Source organism: Hyaena hyaena, unplaced genomic scaffold (assembly GCF_003009895.1).
Source record: "Hyaena hyaena isolate Hyena2069 unplaced genomic scaffold, ASM300989v1 scaffold_359, whole genome shotgun sequence".
Lineage (NCBI taxonomy): Eukaryota > Metazoa > Chordata > Mammalia > Carnivora > Hyaenidae > Hyaena > Hyaena hyaena.
Genome location: NW_024080994.1, coordinates 955104 through 976201, shown reverse-complemented (window position 1 = coordinate 976201; position 21098 = coordinate 955104). Strand labels below are relative to the sequence as shown.

At 32.4% G+C, this 21098-nt stretch overlaps 1 protein-coding gene across 2 annotated transcripts in view; it reads right to left on the bottom strand.

Moving 5' to 3' along the window:
* Positions 1–987: 987 nt before the first annotated feature.
* The window catches only part of LNPK (lunapark, ER junction formation factor), a 72612-nt gene continuing 52501 nt past the window's right edge, over positions 988–21098 (bottom strand). For both annotated transcript variants that reach the window (XM_039250138.1, XM_039250135.1), the window contains exons 9-13: positions 19703–19915; positions 11622–11727; positions 10069–10139; positions 8714–8884; positions 988–1496 (exon numbers count right to left, since the gene is read on the bottom strand). In XM_039250138.1, coding sequence (XP_039106069.1) covers positions 1261–1496; positions 8714–8884; positions 10069–10139; positions 11622–11727; positions 19703–19915 — 797 coding nt within the window. In that variant the 3' untranslated portion in view covers positions 988–1260. The remainder of the gene's footprint in view (positions 1497–8713; positions 8885–10068; positions 10140–11621; positions 11728–19702; positions 19916–21098) is intronic.

Below are 21098 nucleotides of genomic sequence, written 5' to 3'. Positions count from 1 at the left end.
ATATTTGCTATATATACCATTTTGTATATCTCTTCCTTTGGCATAACTTGATTTCAATTTTTTGAATAATTAGCATGTTGCCTGGCACAGAGGAAGGTAAGATAACCACACTGTATGAAAGGTACGAGAATTACCATTCTGGGTCAAATTTTCTCCCAGTTAATACATATATTAAATCCAATGAACTACTAGTAACTACCTACCTATTCTCACAATACTTATTTGTCTCTCAAAATAAAAAATTGCAAATGGCTTAAGGTTTTCCTGAATCAGGAAACTCTAATCTCTGATTAGAACCTCTACATCTCCCTATTTCTCTGGTTTTGAAAGGCAATTGGTCTGAACAGAAGCATCAAAATTTGCTCTCAGGAGAGTCTATAGACTAATTGTATTAGTGAGCTCCTCTTACTAAGATTTTTCAGAAGCCAAGTCATCTACCAAGACACTGACTGAAGAAGTCTAGATATTTAACAAAAAGAAACTGCTGCCAGATCATCTTTATTTTCTTTAACAATACACAGAGCACAAAATTCACTTATAATATCACCAATATTTTACAAGTATAAATAATGTTCAGAATTCAAGTACAGTCAAGTGCAGAGATATTTCCTATAGGTTAATATGTAAACGTAAGCTAATTATATACATCATGTGCCTTTGGCCCAGCTGCAAAATAAGACACATCAAAAAGAAACACTGCACTTGACTGTTCAATTGCATTCTTACTGAGAATTCGTACCAATGTCTATATAGTTATTTGTAACTTTCATACCACTTAATGCAAATGCTTAAATAGACATTTCTCCTCCTGGCAAATATCTCAAGAATTAAAATTTTATCCATTTTTAATGATGAATTATTAAAAATCTTAATTGGGCTTCATTCCTTAAAACGAACACTATTAGAACTTACTCATAACCAAAGTTCTTCCTATGTCAAAATGGATATTATTTACAGGTCAGGTCACACATAGAGAAAACAAGAATGCTATGTTTGTTTACTTTTAGAAAACATCTAAAAGCTGATTAAACGGTGTGGATCTTTGTACATTCCAAAGGATCTTACTTTACTGGTATCACTTGCCTTTAATTTAATACCCAGTAGCTACACCTCTGACATGTTAAAAGAGCTAAGCAATCTGAATTCAAATGATATCAAGCACATCCTTTGAGGGGAAGGGGGGAAAGAAAGCAACACCTACAAAGCAGTAACTGACATCAAGACTACAAATGTCCAGTGAAAGGCACGTGGAAGCATTTACTACACTGCCACGAGAGATTCTCCACTGAGTTCAGGATTCGGAATAGAATCCGCTCTGGGAACTGTTGATTTGGCTTCATTCACTGAGGTCTCCTCATTCTCGGTCTCTTGTCTCTCCTCTGGGTCCTCTGTGCCAAACACTTTTTCAATCCCTTGGTTTGTCTGCTCTGTATCTGATATTTTCTCATCTGTCTGCTCTGTACTGTTATCAAGAATATCTTGTTCTTCTAAAGATTCTGAAAAGATAAAGAGTCAAGACTTTAGGCATATCCAAATGTTAAAACTGCTAAAGAAGATAAACAAAAGATAAGCACACACATACATGGACTAAGAAACAGGAGAATGGTCTAATATTATCCTTAAGGATAATATTAAACCCTTTAAAATATGTACTTGGCTCCCTATAGCAGACCATATATGAATTGGTATGAATGAAGGACAAAAGAAAAAATAATTTGGGGAAAACAAACCCATAAATATACTTTTACCCAAAGCCTGATATTTTCCTAAAATTGAGCAACTTTCACAATATTCAGGAACCTTCCTAAAGATGTATTTGAAAGTTAAATGTCCAAATATGGCAAATGAAGTTCCAACAGATTTATGTGCCATAAGAAAACAGTACAGCAAACAAAGCCAATGTATTAAGTCCCAGACCTGAAGGAACTATGTCCCTTGCACACAGGCAACCCTGTAAACAGTGTGTGTGTGTGTGTGTATGTGTGTGTGTGTGTGTGTGTGTGTGTGTGTGTGTAGGCTGTGCTATTTCCCACACTGATTTACATCTCTATTATCCAACACATATTCTGGATCTAGCTTTTCCAAAGCATGACAAGTCTCCCTTCAACCCTCTGCAAGACAAGTTCTCAGGATTTAAACCTCTGAGTCAGCATATGCTATAGACTGAATACTAAGAGAAGGAAAGGGTCTTTTGCTCCTTTCTCCATAGTAGAAGCTAAGTGAGGGTCTTGGTTCCTATCTAAAAATTTACTCCCTTTAAATTCTCTTTTGAGTTTCATTAAATTCAAATCCCTAATAGTAATAATAACTTTATTCAATAGAGTCCCTTTAATTCTTGAAAGGGTAGATGGGAATGTCAGAAGCCAAAAGCTTTGGGTTCCTATTTTCCAAGTCAAAAATAAAAATCCTAGCTTTTGTTTTTGTAATAAATAGTAACAAATATCCTTGCTAGGAGAAATATTGTTAAATCACATCAGCTAAACAAATAAGCATATTTTACTATGCTCATACAAGATCCCTTATGATATACTACGAATGTTATTTATTTAAAAAATCCAGAGGAAAAACCAGTCTACATTAGTAAAAAGATCAAGTTTAGTTCCTTTACAGTACAGGTCAGAGTCTTGCTAAATAAATAAAATCAGTTAATAGTTTTACAAAGAAATGACGTGCTGTACGGACACATGGAAATGTGGGGGTCTTACAAATTCATGGTTTACCATTATGTTTTAATAAATACAAATTATTTATATCTCACACACTTTATGCCAAGACTTTACAAAAATATTAAAAAGTAATTATTTCTTTAAACAGATCTTGGACTATAGTTTACAGAATTCATTACAACCTCTTTCATATATAGAATGATAGGCCAAAATTCCACAATCAGGGACATCCAAATTAATGAGGTTTTACTGTATGAAAATTCACATGATCACAAAAAGTAGTGAGGAATGTTTACAAATCCTATTTGTGTCAAATGTTACAAAAATGCCATTTTATCTTAAAAGGAAGTGAAAATGGCTTTGCTGTACCACTTGGAATCTCACAAAACTCAAGGTAGAGAAGCAGTAGGTCATTAGAGTTTTGTTATTTCAATGTTCCAGTGCATAAAGGAAAAGCAGAAAGTACATATGAAACTCTCGGAACATGTACAGATCATTTCTGCCACAAGGGAAAGCAAGTTCTTCAGTGGAAAACTTCAGAAGTTGCCAACCATTTGTAATTCTACCCTCTCAGAATTTATCCAGGGTAGAATTGTAAGAGTCATGGTTTTCTACAACTCTCTGGCCATTGAGAGTTCTTACTTGCCAACAACTTTACAATTTATTATATATTAGAAAGCCTTCTGGGAAAAAAAAAAAATAAAGCCACACAAAATGAAAAGAAAAAGCTCAGAATCCAGGACTCACCAATAAATGTGTTTAAGTGAATATAGGCCCATGTAATTTGTCACATTCTGTCTGACCAATTGCCTCAGTGCTGAACTTAAACAGGAGAAGTACTCAAGTTGATAGTTTATCATCTTAAAGGTTTGGGATGTAACTATTTTCAGAAGCAGACTCATCATTGGTCAAATCTAATTTAATTTTAAAATTCTGGGGTCTTAAAGCAGATAATACAAAAAGAAGTGCTATAATACTTAAATTTTTAAATGTCTATGAAGATGAATTCTAAGAAATACCATGGGCTATCATAATTAGAAAATGACATCATACAAAAAGTGTGCTTGTCAATATTGTATTTCAAAAAATATACAAAAGACTAAAAATTGGTGAAATGATGGGTAGGGCTTGAAAATAAGCATAAAGCTATTAATGACTACTTCTCTTCTCCCAGGTTAATTTGCAGAAAAGTCATTTTAAGAGCAGTAATACCACAGAAAAACTGGCATGTGTCATGATGCCTATAATGCAGACATCAGTCTAAATGACATAAATATTTGACTTTTAGGTGCCAATGCCATCTTGTGAAAAGTCATCCAAAGTCATCCAAACAAGATTTAAGTGAATTAGGTATACAAGATTAACAGAGAATTGCATGTTTAATAACTAAACCACAGAGCTTTATAATAAGATCATTAAGTGTATTCTAAATTTACTTTATTTCTATAGGAGAGTATCATTTGCCTATTCTAATAAAAACAGCAAATTTTTTCTGTGAAGTTATAGTTTAAAATAGCTTGGTGGTAAAAAATACATTACAAAAGATGTCACTATCTGGGCATAAAATACTAAAAAAGCAACCAGCCTGTTGTGCTCACACTAATTAAACAGGCCTCTTCTCCCTTGTGCAAAACCAGTTTAAGACTACAATTAAAACAAAGTTGCCTGAATGACCTAATACTATATGTAAGAAAATTTTAAATATCAGCGGTGGCATCCATAATGTTAAGAAAACAATATATCACAATGTGATAAAATAAAAATGACCCATGGAATTTCTTCCTTTCCCCACTCCTATCCCATCTTCTACTCTCACCTCAGTACTCTTGAGAGAGAAACTTTTTCTACCAAATTGTAACAGTTGGTACAATTGGCTTCCTGGCTTGGGCAAAGCCTCAACTCAGCTAGATAACTCAAACTCATAAAACTGAGTATACTGTATAACGAATTCCACTGCCTCATCTATAAACCACACACACGCAAAAATAAATAAGGTGATATTACCTTACTTTTAGGTTTTTACTTTAGCTCTTGAAAGAATAATTTTCTAAGAAAATTAAAGAATAGTCTAGCAAAACAAATTCATATATTTCCTTTAGAAGTATATAATTTCCACAGGGGAAAAAAAACCATAATTCTTTGTAGTTTATGCCTTTGAAAACTCTTCATATTTTAGTGAATTCATTTAGATTCTTACTTTTTATTCCTTTTACAATAACAAAAATTTGTCTTGCTAATGCATCAAACTTGTTTTGCTGACACATCAGTACCCACTGTATGTGTAGACTATAAAACTTACCCAAAGGAGAATCTGTTCAAATAAAATGGACAGTTTGTCTTTGAACTCATAGGTTTTAAACAAAGCAGTTTTTACAAGATTTTTCTGCCTTGAGGAAAATGGCCAACTTACATTAAGCAACAAAGACATGGATCTCATCTCATCTCATCTCATCTCAAAATTTAACCCAACAGTTCAATGAATAAAACTCAATTAAATAAAAACCACCTGGGAGAAAATAACTCATATTGAGCAACAGAATACCGTTTAGTAGTAGTACTATTATTTACCATCGGTGAACAAATCCATTAGATGAGTAAGAAGTGTCATTATTCGGGAATAATGTAAAACTATTAGGTGAAAGTGTTTTAGAAAAGAGAATCAGAAGGGCATAAGATCTCTATGTCTAAAATAAACATGCAAAAACATCCTATAGGCAATATACACTTTGAGGAAGCTGTACATAATTAAACATCAACAAAGGTACAAGCTTTTTGGATCTAATAAACAGAATTCAAAGTTTACATTATCAAATAGTTCAATTTCCTAGAGCATCTTTACAAACCACACTAAAAATAGAATGTTCTCTAGTTTAACATACCTAACAGTAACAGTATATGGCTTAAAAGAAAAAGCAGAAATCAATTACCAAAATAAATTTCACCTTATATGAATTTTACTATTTTTTATATTATTGATTAAAGGCCATGAGTTTTATTATTAGCAAGTTACTTCCAGTTTGAATAAAAGCTATTTCTTATTAAAATAATTACATAAGATCTAGACAGATACAACTGAGCAATCAGAACAATATTAACATTTTTCAAACATGCTAACCTAAAATCACTATACTGGTACACTAACAATATAGAAATCTCTTGTTCTAATTATTATCATAGTTAACAAAAAAGAATGCTATATATCAAGTATTCTGAAAAGCACACTTCAAAAAAGCAAATCTGGTAAACCACTTTACTGTGGCTTAGCAGAGATTCAAGTATTACTGCACTACTAGTTTAGCCATAAAAGAAACCGAGTAACCTAAAAGTAGTCCATTACTTTGGCATACCACATCTAGTATGCTCCTAGATAAAAAGAAAATCCACAGTCCTAATTTCTTGTGTTTCTTTAATATTCTATTTCCAAAGCATCTGGACACACAGTTCTAGAAAAATATTCTAGGAATCCAAATGAGTAATTAATGGGAGAAATTCCTTCCAGGTCTCCTTCTTTGATGAAAACTTTCCAAGATTTCATGCTGTTTTAAAGGGTAATCCAAAAATTTTTCAAAAGCCTTGTGTCTCATCCTAAATGCAAAATCTTCCAGTAGCAGAATAAAGACAAAACTTAATTTCAAAGTCTTGCATCATAGATTGGGGATGGAAAAAAAGCTTCTAATGATTCAAGATTATTCACATAAATGGTTATAGAATATTTGTTGAAAGGGAAATTCAGATGGTAAAAAGTCACCTTTTGGTTCCATCTGTGAATTCAATAACCTAATCTCTGCAGTTTCTGCAATTACTAAGGAGCTATTTTACTACTTTTAAAAAATATAAAAATTAAAGCAGGAAAGGCTTTCTTTTTCTTTTAGACCTCAAGTTTTCACATCAAGAATGTGGAACTCAAAACTATTAAGACCTCCATTATACTCATTATACTGGCTGTCGGCGCAGAGAATAGATGATTGAGACGATATGGTGTTACTTAATAGTTCAATTTAAACATAAGGGTATGCCACCAGCATTCACAACAAATGCAGCTTCATCTTTCATCAGAATACTTCCTAGTTGTTTACTAATGGACTGCAGCTTAGAAATGATAACTGTATATCACAGTGTTGAGACAGAGTCTTGGAGAAAAGTTTCAATCTTCTGGAGAGCCAAAAATGTAAAAAATTCTCATAGCCATTTCAATGAATCCAAAGAGAAGTATGAAAAAGTTACTCCTCCAAAGACTATCTTAACCAAATGGAATTGTTGCTTCAGTTTCCAGCACTAGAGTTGTCAGATCCTGCCTCAAGTTTTGTCTTCACCTATAAACATTACCTTATTAGGTTTGAATTTGAGCCAGACTTCGTTCTTGGGATTTCAGATAGAAAATGAGACATCTGGAATTTTGCTCCTCCTAGATTTGATGAGAAGGAAAGGTATAGCTGGGTGTTGTTTGCTAACCATCCATCTCAACCCTAGCAGAAGATATAAAGCATGGGACTCGTTATCAAAATTTTTATTTTGTTGGCTGTTTTTTCTCTTCTTTTCTTTCTTGCCTTTCTTTCTTTCTTTTTTTCTTTCTTTCCTTTTTTGTCCCAACTACTGGCTTTCAAATATTCACTTTAGCTTTCATAAGCAAGGTTACTTATTTATGGAAAGGACTTCAATTTTTCCTCTAGGCATCTTCAGTATGAAATTCTTTAGTTTTTGGTTCCAAGAGGCTGCAATAGCAAGACAGGTGATTTGCATGCAATCATCAGCTTCAGAGCATGACTTAAGCGAAAGAAACAATGTGGTGGTATGTTTGGAGTTGATGCTGTAGACTTGGAGAACATGGATTCAGTGTTGGAAGTATACACATTTCTTGTCATGGCTATCTGTGTTCAAATTCATTTTGATATATGTTAGTAAGCCAAAAGCCAAGCCCAAATCAACACACATATTTTAGGTTCACTCGTCAAAGTTAAAAAAAAAAAAAAAAAAGATATTCAAAATTTTATATTAAACTTCTGAAATCCAAAAATTCATTGCTTCATACATTGTTCTCAGTTGAAGCAATTTTTTTACTACTCAGTGTTCATATGGAGAAGAAATCAAATATATATAAATGCAATTAAAAGGATGAATAGAAATTAAAAGGATGAATACTGACTGCTAAATGCACTATGTGAATAAGCTTCTAATATGGATTTTTTTTCTACATCAGGCATAGCACCAAAATATCATGGCCTGTGCCATAATGTTAGCATCTCCATGATTTGGAGCTGCTTAAATAACAGCTCCCCACCTAATATTAACAACAAGAAATAGTTCGCAATTAGTAGTCAGATCTTCCACCTTATCTTTTCGATTTGTTTATGAAACTTCCTCAAGAAGTCCTAAAACAGAATTACAAGACAAAACTTAAAAACCAATGAATTCTGATAAAATCTATCTCTGTTAAAAAAAAAAAAGGTTGTTTTCATAAAGGCATACATCAGCAATGTTAAATCTTGTGCACCTCAATAAATTGTTTCTTTTTTTTTTCAATAAATTGTTTCAAAGAAACACTACTCCCATCAACATATTTAATCCAAAGAATGTAAGGATGCCTTTCCAATTCCAAAGTTTCTTGCTTCTTGTAACCTTACCAATTCCAATGGTAGGTACAAATCTATTTTATCAATGTTAATTACAAATTTTATCAGAATTTTACCCTTATAAGTAGTTGCATAATTCTTATAGCATGCTTCACTTAAATAAATTGAAAAAATGATTCAATGAAAATATCACTAGTCAAATCTCCCAACAGTTACTAGAAGATGTCACTCCATAAACAATGTATGTTTAGCAACCTAGCTGTTGCTAGCTGCTACTGAACACAGGATAGCCTATATTTTAAAACTGAAACACATCATACCAATCACACAGGAGGGCTGAGTATCAGAGCAATAGCTGATATACGCATGCTGCAAAATCTGATAAATTACTCCATTCTTATCTAAAAGCATTATGCTTTTACTGTTTAGCAGCAAACATTACTAAGAGATAAAACTTTTTAATTAACATATTCATACCTTCACCGGTCTGGTTCTCTGATGAAATCACACTTCCTGAGGGCAAGGAACCAATTGAACTTGAGCTCTCCACTGCCTGCCTCTTCTCAAAACTAAATTCTGGAAGTCTTGGAGCCTGAGGTCTAGTTTTTCTTGCAGGATTCAAGAAAAAACAGTAGGCACATCGAAAAGCTGCAGAGAATTAAAAATAAATAAATAAACAAAACCACAAGCCAAAAAAATTCAAGGACTAATCAGATCATTCTCCAGACTATTTTTGCAAATAATCAAAGAACCCTTCAAAAGTTATTTATCCCTTGTGAAATTACATCTGGTTTTAATAATAATGGCATGTGCTCTAACAAAAGCTAATTTTAAAGCACACTTTCTAATTATTATTAGAATATTAATTTTTAAACAGAAAAGTCAGTCAGAGAAAGACGGATATCATATGTTTTCACTATTATGTGGAATTTGAGAAACTTAACAGAAGACCATGGGGAAGGAAAGGAGAAAAAAATAGTTTCAACCAGAGAGGGAGGCAAATCATAAGAGACTCTTAAATATAGAGAACAAAATGAGGGTTGATGGGGTGAGGGTTGAATGGGGGAGGGAGGAATGCGTAATGGGCATTGAGGAGGGCACTTGTTGGGATGAGCATTGGGTACTGTATGTAAGTGATGAATCGTGGGAATCTATTCCAGAAGCCAAGAGCACACTATATACACTGTATGTTAGTTAGCTAACTTGACAATAAATTCTATTCTAAATATAATAAATAATAAATGAATAAAACAGAAAAGATGGAAAGTTACATAGCAGATTATCTAACAGCAAAACAATATTAATAATGATCTAAATGTATTACAGAAATTACATTTCTAGTCACTAGAATCATTAGGGATTTTAAAATCCAGACCCTTGCTCATTTGCCCAAGAAACTATAGTGCGTCATATTTAAGAAGCATAATTAATTTAGTAATATTTTTTAATAGTGATTGCACATGAGAATCCTCTGAGGAGCTTTAAAAAAAAAAAGCCTGAACCCACCCCAGATCAATTAAAACAGACTCTTGGCTGGTGGGTCCTGGGCATGGTATTTTTAAAAGCTCTTCAGATGATTTTTTTTTTTTTTTTGCTCTTCAGATGATTCTGATGCACAGTGAAGCTTGCAAAGGCCTAGAAGTTATACACTGTATGAGGGAAAAACCTACACTGTTGTTCCTGCTTTGCTCTGTGTTCTAAAGTAAGGACAATACTCCTGAACAATACAAACAGAGAGAGCACCAAAAACAAAGTGACATTACATGAGCCTTGGCATAGAATGAAATATTTAAGAGTAAAATATTTTAATCTAACTACCCAATAATTCTTACCAATGTATTCAAATTCTTCTTTCAAAGCCATGCCATTATGAGAAAAACACTGCTGACATATAAGGGCATACCTACATAAAAAGGAAAAATGACCAGATCAGTTACAAATGTGGACAAAGCCCATGAAAAGGCTACTTTAGCCATCACAGCTAACTAATATTTTAACATAGCTAAATATGTCCTGACAGATTAGATGTTACTTAGTAAACAATAAACAATAGCCTTTAACCTTAAGAGCCAAAATTTCAACCTTTCTAAAATATAATTTATACACAAAACTAAAAACAAACTAAGCAACAGTGAAATGAATATATCCTTACTAAGTTAACAAATATATTCGATAACAGAACACCTAAATTTCAGTATTTCCTAACATATATTTCTGAGAATAACAGACCCAAAATCTGTGGTCAGATTAGATTGGAAAAGAAAAAACCCCTTAGTGAGTCACAATGAATGTTATTAAAACTTCTGAGAGGTCTGTAGTCAAGAAATGAATTTGTTTAGTGCTGTCCAAAGGTTAACTTCCAAACCTCATGATTCCTGTGTCTATCCTAGTTATACGTCATCCTCATTTCTTACATACCCTCTCTGCTCTCTGTGTAACACTTGGCCCTACCAAACAACAACCTGTCTGTTTTGAATAATATACAATTTATTACATTAACATTAAATTCTAAATTTAAATTATAATAAATAATATTATTCTTTTATTGAAACAATAATATTAGCCAATAACCTTGTCAAATATTCTAGTCTACTATCATAAAGTATTTTTTAAAAGTCTATATTATGGGGGCGCCTGGGTGGCTTAGTCGGTTAAGCGTCCGACTTTCGCTTAGGTCATGATCTCACGGTTCGTGGGTTCGAGCCCCGCGTCAGGCTCTGTGCTGACTGCCAGCTCAGAGCCTGGAGCCTGTTTCAGAGTCTGTATCTCCCTCCCTCTCTGACCCTCCCCTGCTCACGCTGTCTCTCTCTCTCTCTCCTAGAAATAAAAAAAAAAAAAAAAAAAAAAAAAAGTCTATATTATGACAGTTGTTCTGCTCATATCATCCCTAGCTTCCTAGGATTATTCTGAAAATCAAATAAGATAATAACTGGAAAACCATTCTGACAACTGTGTCAGACATATCTAAATTGTCCTCATTGCTGTTAAAATCAGTACCATCACCAACTCCAGTACTGACATCTATAAAACTCCATTTCTTACAATAGAGTTTTCACTATTTGTGTGCTCTTCAAGTTGAGAAGTTTCAATGAAATGATTCAGTTTCTCTAAAAATAATCTTATAGTAGGGTTACAATATTTTTTGCTCTCTCTATATATTTTTCTGTATTTTATCTAGATACTTTATCCAAACTCTTACTGGAAAACAAGTCAATATGTACTCTTTTGCATGGGTATAAAATATTCTATTATGTTCTAAAATCAGGAAACAGGAGCCACAAAATTGTGGAACATCTAGTATGTGTGTACACACACACACACACACACACACCCTTTTGACCAATAAACTTCATTTTCATTTACCTACCACCCTAACAAACATTACCTGTTCTGTGGACCATCACCAACTAAATATTCAACAATTCTATCCAGAGCACCTCGTTCTCGGGGGAGAATGGGTCTTGCTAAAGGTGGACCCGGAGGATGAAGACCTAGTAAATAAAAAAATAAAATTTATTTATATATTATTCATATATTTATTCATATGTATAAAATACATTTAAATTTTAATTCACTTACCAAGTACTATCCATGGTTATCAGAACTTTTGAAAGATTTTAACAAAAATAATAGTAATTCTTATAAATCTTCACAGAGCACTCAGGTTTTTATTAAAAATATTATACTACAAAATGTGTTGAATTATGTTTTATATCAGAACCATCAACATAATCTATTAAGAAATGAAACTACATTGGTCTCTGTACAAACTAATTTTTAAAATGCCCAGACTCTTAAAATCTTATGTCGTAACAAATTAGGAGACTTCCATTTGGGGCAATAATAGAGTAAAACATGGGTCAGATTTACCTTCCACCTAAAACAACTAAAATACTGTACAAAATATATTATGAAACAGTTGTAAGAACATTAAATATCAGGCAAGGTAGGATAAAGATTCCTGAGAGACCAAAAGTAAGTAAGATGAACTCTAAGATTAAAAATTATTGCACATGCTGGGGCGCCTGGGTGGCTCAGTGGGTTAAGTGTCTGACTTCAGCTTGATCTCATGGTTTATGAGTTCGAGCCCCATGTCTAGCACTGTGCTTACAGCTCAGAGCCTGGAGCCTGCTCTGGATTCGGTGTCTCCCTCCCTATGCCCTTACCCCACTTGTGCTCTCTCTCTCTCTCTCTCTCAAAAAATAAGCATTAAAAAAATTATTAGGCATGCAAACAAGCAGGAAAATACAACTCATCATGAGAAAAATAACCAAAAATGACCTAGAAATGACAGAGTTTATAGAATTAGTACGAATTAATTAAAGTCTTGTATTTTGTATGTAAACATTTTTTTAAGTTTTGTGTTTTGTTGTTGTTTTTTAATGTGTATTTATTTTTGAGAGACACAGAGACAGAACATGAGCAGGGGAGGAGCAGAAAGCGAGGGAGACACAGAGTCCAAAGCAGGGTCCTGGCTTTGAGTTGTCAGCACAGACCCCAACACAGGGCTCTGTGAGATCATGACCTGAGTTGAAGTGGGACGCTTAACCAACTGAGCCACTCAGGTGCCCCAGTAGACAAACATATTAAGACACTTATTGTGACTGTATTCTCTCTGCTTGAGAATCTAGAGGAAAGTTCAATGTATTTAGTAAAGATAATGGAAAATATTTGGAATATCCAAAATGAACTTCTACAAATGAAAACTACCATGTCTCGTATGAAAAGTCTGCTGATAGGACGAGTAGCACTTTGGACATTACAGGGAAAAGAAACAGTAAATTTGAAGATATAGCAGTGGAAACCATACAAAATGAAACACAAAGAATAGCCTACAAATTGTTTAAATAAATCATCAACAAGCCATGAAGCAACCTCAAGCAGCCTAATGTGCATATAATTTGAGTTCATAAGAAAGGAAAAAGAAAATAATACTGCAAAAAATAATGCACAGAAATTTTCCAAATTTGATGAAAGCTATAAACCCACAAATCCAAGAATATTAACAAACCCTAAGCACAAGAAACATAATTTTGCACCAAGGGACAGATGATCAAATTGCTTAAGGCCAGCGATAAGGAGAAAATCTTAAACACTGTCAGAAAAAGGTACATTATATTCAGAGAAACAGAGATAAGAATGACAGATTTCTCATCAGAAAATAAGCCAAAAGATAGTAAAACAATATTTTTAAAGAAAAACTATTAGAAGTCTGTATTAGCAAAAACATCTTTTAAAAATGAAGGCAAAGTGAAAACTTTTTCAGACATACAAAACTGAAAGAATTCATCATTTGCAGAAGTGCACCATGAAGATGTTAAAAGGAGTCCTTTAGGCAGAAGGAAAATAACACCAGATAGAAAGTGGGACCTACAAAAGGAAAGAAGCATAACTGAAATGGTTACTAGATGAGTAGGTATATAAAAATTTTATTATTTAAATCCCTTTATAAGATAATTGATAGCTTAAAGGAAAATAACTATTTTTTATGGTTTACAACATATCTGGAAGTAAAATATATGGCAATAATAGCACAAAGTCCAGAAGAGGAGAAATGTACACATACTGTTGTTAGATTCTCAAACTACTTGTGAACTGGTATTATATCACCTGAAGGTGAACTATTAAGCTAAGATATGTACTGTAAATCCCAAAACACCCATTAAGATAACATAAAAAAGCAATACAGGTAGTAGGGCAATGAAAAAAGATAAAATAAAATAATAAAAGATACTCAATTCAAAAGAAGGCAGAGAAGTAAGAGAACAGAAGGGACAAACAGAATAAAAATTAATGGCACAACAGAAGACTGAAACTCAAACCCAAATATACCAATCATGTTGAATACATGTAGCCCAAATAACCACATTATAGGCCAAAGATATAAGAATAGATTAAAAAGCGAGACCTGATATATGTTGTTTCAAAAAAAAAAAATTAAAATACAAACACACAAATCGGTTAAAAATAAATAACAGAAACAATATATATTAATTCCCTAACACTGATCAAAAGAAATCTGGAGTAGTTGTATTAATATCATTATCAGGGATTAAAAGGGTAATTTTATAATGATAAAGGAGTCAATTTATCAAAAGAACACAATAATCCTAAACATATATGTGCATCATAACAGAGCTTCAAAACACATGAAGCAGAAACAGAAGTACAAAAAGAAATAAATATACATTGGGTATGTATGTATACTATATATGTATACACAACTGTATACATAATATATATGCAATAGTATACATAATATACATATAATAGTATATCTGTATATATATATACATATAAAACGGTATTTATTTATTTATATACACAAAATAATACAGTTGGAGACTTCAACAGCTTTCTCTCAACAATTGACAGAATAAACACAGAAATCAGTAATGACATAAAAGACATGAACAACACTGCCTGCTACCAACTTGACCTAACTGACATTCATAGCTCCTCTACCCAACAGGAACAGAATATGTATTCAAGTGAATATAAAACATTTACCAAGACAGATAATATTCTGAGACATAAAACAAGTTTCAGTACATTTAAGAAGATTTAAATAATACAAAGTATGTTTTCTGAACACAACAGAATTAAATCAGCAACAGAAAGACATCAAGGAAATCTCCAAATATTTGGAAACTAAATAACATACATATAGATAACCCAGGGTTCAAAGAAAAATTAAAAATGGAATTTTTAATTGAAAAAAAATGAAAAAACAACATATCAAATTTATGATATGCAGCTAAAGCAGTACTTAGAGGATTATTTATAACACTAAACATCTATCAAAGGCGGGTAAATCTAAAATTCATGAACTCAACTTTCACCTTAAGAAACTAAAAGAGAAGAGCAAATGAAACCCAAGATAAACAGAATGAAGTAAAAGAGTAAATTGATAAAATAGAAAATATAAAAATATTTGAGAAAATCTGGTTCTTTTGAGAAGATCAAAACTGATAAACCTTAAGTCAGACTAATCAGAGGAAAAAAGGGAAGATAAAAAATACTACCATCAGGAATGAAAGAAATGGCATAAATCTAAATTATAAAGATATCAAAAGGATAATAAAAGTATAATGCATAGCTTTATGCCAATAAATTCAAAAGTTAAGTGAAATAGACAAATCCTTTGAAAGAATACGAAAATACCACAGCTTACTCAGCAAGAAATAGGTAATTATTCAGTATGCTAAAATTTTATTCAGAACTTTTATATCTATGTTCCTGAAGGATATTAGTCTGTAGATTTTTTCCAACTGAATTTTTAGTTTAAAAATAAAAACAAAACAAAAAAAAGCCTTCCACAAAGAAAACACCAGAGTCAGATGCTTCAACCTGTAAATTCTACCATTTAAGAAATCATATAAACTCTCCACACACTTGTCTATAAAATTAAAGATGATAGAATACTTTCTCATACCTGTGACAGCAAAACCAGGCAAAGACATTACTAGGAAAAAAAAATACTATTGATCAATATCCCTAAGAAAAATTAATGCAAACATTTTTAACAAACTTTTAGCAAATAAAACCCAGCAATATATATAAAAATAAAACACCATGACTAGGTCAGATACACCCTAGGAAAGCAAGACAGTCTAACATTTAAAAATCAATGTATTTCACTATATGAACAGACATATAAACAAAGAATAAACTAAAACCCCATTATTAGCATCTCAAGAGATGCAGAAAAATATGATAAAATCCATTGTCCATTATTGCTAACAATCTTCAGCTACCTTGAAATGGAAGGGTGCTTCCTCAACCTGATAAAAACTATCTATATAAAACAAAACAACAACAAAAAACCCTACAGCTAACATCATGCTAAATGGCAAAAAAGTAACTGCTTTCCTCCTAAGATCAGCAATCTGTTTTTACCACTTTTTTTTTTTTAATATTTTAAGTAATCTTTATACCCAACGTGGGGCTTGAACTCACAATCACAAGATCAAAAGTCACACACTCCATCTGCACCAACCAGGTGGTAAAACACTTCTACTTAACATTGTACTAAAGGTTCTATCTAGCTAGTGTAATAAGGTAAGAGTAAGAAATAAAAGAAATCCAGATTAGACAAGAAGTGGAATAACCGTTAGTCACAGACAATGTTAGAGTCTATGTAGAAAATACTATAGAATCTATTAAAAAACTAATAAAACTCGTACATTTAACAAGATTACAGGATATAAGACCAAAAGACAAAATTCAATTGTATTTCTATATATTAGCAATGAACAACTGGAGATACCAAAACAAAGCCATTTACATTGGATCAAAAGTTGGAAATAATTACATATACATTTGACCAAAAAACCATACAAGGTCTATATACTAAATAGTACAAAACATTACTGAGAAAAACTGAAGATTTAAACAAATAGATATACTGTGTTCATGTAATAAACTAGGCAATATCAGAAGAGATAAATGGAGAGTAGAGAGTAAAGGAATAACCCAGTTTGGCGAGGGGGGAGGGAGGCTTTTTCATTACTTTTCTTTTTGAGAGAGAGCAAGTGCAAGGAGACTAGAGAGGCAGGGAGAGAGAGAATCTTAAGCAGGCTCCACGCTCAGTGCAGAGCCTGATGTGGGGCTCAATCCCACAACGCTGGGATCATGACCTGAGCAGAAATCAAGATTCAGATGCTCAACTGACTGAGCCATCTAGGTGTCCCAATAACCTAGTTTTAATTAATGATTTACATCACATAAACACACTGACAACAAAAATGAAGAGTTATGAACTGTAACTCCACAATCTTTGAAAGCTCAAAGAGAATCATTTGTAGGAGATACTCTGAACTGAGAGACAACACAGAAAGCAGCACTAACAAGAAAGTGAGAGAATAAAATAAGTGATGTTTGCCTTTGTAAAGAAAGGCAGGATGAACACAACAATAGATGGGCAGCAATGAAGATTTACATGAAGACCTCACAGAAGACTTTGCAACAAAATGAGACCTTGCTGGAATAAGCCTTGCAACACAAGGATACAAGGTTTTCTGACAAAAACTTTAAAGTATTCAAGAATGGCTTAAGAGTAACAAGTTAACTCTATTAACATTTTAAAGGATAATAAAAGAGATTTGCTTTGTAAATAATCACAAACCTACAGGCTGGTACCATCTAAAAAAGGGCAAATTGTAGCAATTTGTCAAAATTGTAGCAATTAACAAATGAAATTTAAGTTCTAGAATAAGTTCTTCATATATCAAACCAAGAACATTTTTCAGATTTTATCAGATATTAATTTACTTGTATTAATATTCAATCATTATCAAAAAGTAAACCTGAATGTAAACACTTAGATAATGCACACTCATTATCAAATTTTCAACTAGAATAAGTATGCCAAATTATATCTTGAAATCATTTAAGTCAAATTAACTTTTGCTAGAATATTTTACTTCTACATGTTTAAAATGAAAATGTCCATAAAGGAATTTGGATACATAAAATAACAGACTTCATAAAAAATATCTTAAATGCTATGCATACTGATAACTTTTAAAATAACACATCTTCATATTCATGCTATTATGGATAACAGTAATTAATACAAACATCAAAAGCAATCACTGTAGAAATACTGGTCATTTTTACACAGCTTGGCAAATTATCAAGTACCTGCTGGTTATTAATTTTCAAACATATGGGAGCCCTGTGGTAATACACATTAGATTGATTCTCTTCCACAAATATGCCATAATGAAAAAATGAATTATTAATCTTCTCTATAAGAAATCATTTAACTCATTCATATTTTTGACAATGTACAACTTAAATAGTCTTCTACATGGAAAACAAAGAAATTTAGTAAAATACGATTTATTTACATGATCATGAAATTTAGGCCATTGTTCCCTCTATAACCCTATTCTTGTATGTGCAATACCGTTTTTATTACTTTATATAGGTAGCTCGCGCTCTCTCTCTCAAAATAAGTAAATATACTTTTATTTCCTTAAAACTAATTAGATACACAAATGCATATAATTCATGCATTCTCAGGCCAAAAAAGTTCTTTCATAACTTTTCAATAACTAACAACCTTACAAATCATGGATATCTCAAATCAATTAGATAACAACAGAAAGATAAATAATTTTCATTCAACTTAATTTTTCTCACTTTCACAAAATATACAGCTGTCTTAAGTGACATCATTATATGTCAAATTTAAAAGTATTTTTTCAGTAACTACTTTAAAAGTTATGATTTATATGCATTTCATTTGCAGCCAGCTTCTTAATTTGCTTATAAATTAACATTTTTCTAAAATCTTGTGCTCCTTTTTTTTGAAGGTAAAGCAGGAAAAAACTCTGTCATAGTAACATTTAGATTACTTATTATGTAAGTGCCCTGAATACTTGATATCAACTACTGACTAGCCTCAAAATCATTATAAATTATAGGTTGGTAATTAGTCATGAAATAACAAAGTCATCTAAATTAGAATTCAATATCCTAAAATAAGATAAATAGGGGCCCTGGTTAGCTTAGTTGGTTAAACGTCCAACTCAGCTCAGGTCATGATCTCACGGTTCAGGGATCGAGCCCCATATCCAGCTCTGCACTGACAACATGGATCCTGCTTGAGATTCTCTCCCTCCCTCTCTCTGCCCCACGTGTGTATGTACTCTCTCTCTCTCTCAAAATAAATAAATAAATTTTAATAAATAAACATAAGATAAATAATTTACTATCATATTCAAGAAGCGGACATGGAAATTTATATAAAATAATGTGATTTGCTGAAGCAGATTTCCATGTACACCACACTCCAAAAGAAATAATAATCAGGGTAACATAAACTATTACACTCCAAAAATGGGATCTTCCTACACTGAAAAAAGAAAATCCAAAGAAACGAAAATCCAAAGAAATGAAATAGTAAAGGCAGTATGTTAATTTAATAGAACTTTATGCTAAAGTATCTGTCAGAAAATACTAAGGTTCTAAGGCTTAATAAAAGAAAATCTACCCACCCATAATTAAAAATAATAGTATTTGTATACCACAATGGAGAAAATGTCTTCCTGGAATATGTTGTCATGTTTAAAAATTATGTGAAGGGTTTAGCAAAAAGCATGAATATATTCCAAAAGTGCTCTCTTCTATCCCCATTTTATATAAATCTGGAGCCATTCTAAATCCGAATATAAAAAGATATGCTATACTGTTGACTACAGAATACTACAAAGTTTTATTGCCATTTAAACAAAGAAGCCATAACAGTTAAATGAGCTCAAGAAATAGGTTTCAGTATCACAAGGTGTCAGCTGTAAAGAGTTATGGCTAATTGAATATGGAACTCCTGCTTAATCAGATAACTGCTCTGCTATTTCCAAATGAAATGCCATTTCCATACTGCCTGAAAATGGCCCGTTTTATTGGTAACCAGAGAAAACAATATAAACTGTAAATAACATTAAGTGCTCTGTTTACCCATTCCAGGCAATGAAGTAGCAGGGGATCCAAGACGTCTTGGTAACACATTTGATGATAGGGCTGGAGCAACAGTTCTTTCCGGGGGTCCACCAGGGGCTGAACTATCCTTTGGTGGTCCAGGAGACACTGGAACTTGTGGAGAAGGGCCCTGGCTAGAGCTTGCTGGTGTTGGAGAAAGGTTTCTCTGAGCTGCAGTTCGCTGACGAATCTCTGAGAATAAGAATTAAAAAGTGTATTTTCAATTTATTATCTGTATTAGTCAATACCACAAATGACACATTTATTGAAGTTTTGTGGCACCAGAAAGCGTCTCTAGGGTCAAGACTTGTTGCAATAAGACATCTATAAAATGTACATTGAAAACTGACTATAACAAGAGTACTCCATTTCTGATCCTGTACTTCCAACTCCATATATTTACACAAAAAGCCTCAATCTATCTACAGATATCACTTTTCAAAATAAATTCAAAGAAAACAAAACCATCCCCAATTATGTGTCATGTCTTTTTATAGTAATCCTTCCTAATTTATGATAAAGGAAAATAAGTTTTATTAGAATTAGTGAAAACTCTAATGAAAATGGCAGATTTTTTCAAGATAAGAAAACATAACTCTAAGAAATGAATGAATAAGTATATTCTAGAATCTTCAAATAATTTATGAGTTACTAAATCTAAATAGTCACAAAAATGCTGAAAAAGTAATCTTTACTATTAGATACCATTCCCACCCTCTTTATATTATTACTATCTTTTTGGTAATTTTATTTTTTGGCCAATACATTCAATAAAGGAAAACTTCCACTCTGCATAAACAGTATCATCACAAATAAATCTAAATAAATCTCATCTTTTAGTTGCAAAAATTACAAGATTTTCTGTTTTAGGGGTTGGTAAAGGTGCCAAATCCAGACTCCTGCTCCTTTTTATCGTTTTTTTAAAACATGACAACACTCTTTTGTTTACATATTGCCTATAACTGCTTTAGAAGAACTGAGCACTTGCAACAGAGATCATAGGACTGTCAGAGCCATTTACTATATTTACTATCTGGCCCTTTACAGAAAGTTTCATGATTCCCTACTCCATAACATAAAACTCACTTCTATCATTTCCCCTTCCCACCAATATCTTACTGAAATGTCGATGGTAAGATCTCAAGTAAAAAAGTGCTTATAGCTTTTTAATTCTACATATCACCTTAAATTATCACAAATTCTGAAACAATAGGCTAAAACTAAAGAAGTTAGATTTTAATTGGCATAACTGGTAAAAATGCATACTTCAGAAGAAAAATATTTTAAGTTTGGACTCTATTTGGCAGTTACAGATTTTCATTAAAAGTTCATTGCAACAAAAAGTATATCTCTAGCATCAGACTTCAGTTAACTA